The sequence below is a fragment of the Pterocles gutturalis genome, unplaced genomic scaffold (assembly GCF_000699245.1).
Source record: "Pterocles gutturalis isolate BGI_N339 unplaced genomic scaffold, ASM69924v1 scaffold5989, whole genome shotgun sequence".
In the NCBI taxonomy this organism is placed as follows: Eukaryota; Metazoa; Chordata; class Aves; order Pterocliformes; family Pteroclidae; genus Pterocles; species Pterocles gutturalis.
The window spans coordinates 20,997-22,915 of NW_010130448.1; the positions used below are offsets into that span (position 1 = coordinate 20,997).

Sequence of the window (1,919 nt, forward strand, 5' to 3'; positions counted from 1 at the left end):
TGCTTTTCCCCTGCCCTGCTACAGAAGACAGTGGGTGCTGCAAGCTGGGCACAGCCTGCCCCTGGAGGAAAATGTGGGATGCCCTCTTCTATGTCTGGGGCACATCCCAGCATCAGCATCCCATCAGCATCGACTCGTAACTCAATCCAAATGGCCACCACCAGTGCCACCATGGTGACCGGGTGACAAGGACCATGGGTGACACCACAGTCCTGGGTCTGTTCCTGACTGCCAGACTCTGCTCCAGGCGCTGATGCTCCAGGGCTTGCAGAGCTGCAGCAGCAAGCCCCCCCCACCCAGCTCACCCTGCTGATGTGGCAGGGTTGATGTGGCAGGCTTGGGCATCGCAGTGTGGCACAGCTCCCGGCTCTCCCTGCTTCTGCCACCTGCCCACGCACTGCACTGAGACAGCTCCCCTGGGACTTGCCAGCAGCAAACGTGGGGCATATGGGAGACAATGAAGCATGGACCACACATTAATGCTGCAGTCCCCTTGCTCCGGATGGGGGCTGAAGTGAGCCCTGCATGCAGCAGCTCCAAGCCGCAGGGATGCTCTACCAGCCCCTGAGCACAGCACCCATGGGATGCTCTGCAGTGGCCTGGGGCAGAGAGCCAGCAGCAAGGAAAAACTGGGGAGGCAAAGCGTGGCATGAAAGGAGGCTATCATAGGGAACAACCTGGGGTCAAAGCAAGACCAAATCCACCCAGAAGAGCCTATCCATTGTGCTTGCCGAGTTTTAGACTGCGTTAACCAGTGCAACGGGATGACCATAAGAAGCCTTTCGGTGCTTGCAGAGCCAGCAAGTAATGCCAGCATTGGGAAAGCCGGGCAAGCACTCCTGGAGCTGGTGCTGGGACACAGACCTTGGTGCAGCTGGACACAAAGCAACATCTGGGCACTGCCTGAGAGCAAACCTGGCTCCACAACCTCCCTGTGTTGTGGCCAGCGCCCGCCAGGGTGGCGGCACCCGCCCAGGTCACAAACAGGCCAAGGGAGCTTCTGAAACGAGCAGTGACCTGCAACCCTGGGTGGAGCCGTGGGACTACCCTGTTCCTCCTCTGAAACATCTGCAAACGTCCTTGGCTCTGTGCAGCACTGCACGCTGGCCCAGCCTGTCCCATCACCCTCCCCGGCACTGTCCAGGGGCACGTGGTCACTCTCCTCACAGCCATCACACAACACAAAAGCAGTCAACTTACGGCTCGGTCCATGGATCTTGATGGGTTTGGTGCTGATGAGAGAGTGGGAGCAGTTTTGGCAGACGCAGTCCTTCCCGCTGAACGTGACCTTGTCTCCGATGGGGAATGGCTTCCTGCAGCCAAGTAGAGGCAGGGAGGTGTGAGCTGCTCACTCCCCTCCATGCAGTGCTTGAGGTGGCCCAGGAGCTCCCTCCCCAGGGGCCAGCAGGACCCACGGCACTGGGGGGTGGGCAGAGACCTCCAGGCAAGGGCTACAAGGGGAGGCAGCAAGCGTGCAGGTGTGCTGGGGCAGGAGGACCGAGGCAGGCACTAAGGAAGGTCTCCAGGCTGCAAAGGGAAGTGTCAGACCCTCATTGCCTCCCAAGGGTCTCCACTAGGAGAATGCAGAGGATGTGCCTGCTGCAATGCTGAGCCGGGAACGAGGGGAACGAGGGGCTACGGACTAAGGAACAGCCCTCTCCTGGGTGCACAGGGCTGCTGCAGGGGGGCCACGCACCGTCGGCGATGGCTGCAGCTCACCTGCACGTGCTGCAGACGAAGCACTTGGGGTGGTAAGTCCTCCCCAGCGCGGAGATGACCTCTCCGGTGATGAAGTCCCCACAGCTGTCACAGCGGGTCCCGTAGAGCTGCTGGTAGTCGTGGGTGCAGATGTACTCCTGGTTCTTAAAGAAGAAGCCGGACTGGGCCAGGTCACAGCCGCACACTGCGGGGGAGGACAC

At 60.7% G+C, this 1,919-nt stretch overlaps 1 protein-coding gene across 1 annotated transcript in view; it reads right to left on the minus strand.

Moving 5' to 3' along the window:
* ABLIM3 (actin binding LIM protein family, member 3) overlaps positions 1 to 1,901 on the minus strand; it is a gene marked incomplete at its 5' end in the record, with an annotated part of 20,278 nt that extends 18,377 nt beyond the window's left edge. Inside the window, 2 exons of the mRNA XM_010080218.1 lie at positions 1,201 to 1,313; positions 1,720 to 1,901. Coding sequence (XP_010078520.1) covers positions 1,201 to 1,313; positions 1,720 to 1,901 — 295 coding nt within the window. The remainder of the gene's footprint in view (positions 1 to 1,200; positions 1,314 to 1,719) is intronic.
* Positions 1,902 to 1,919: the final 18 nt, after the last annotated feature.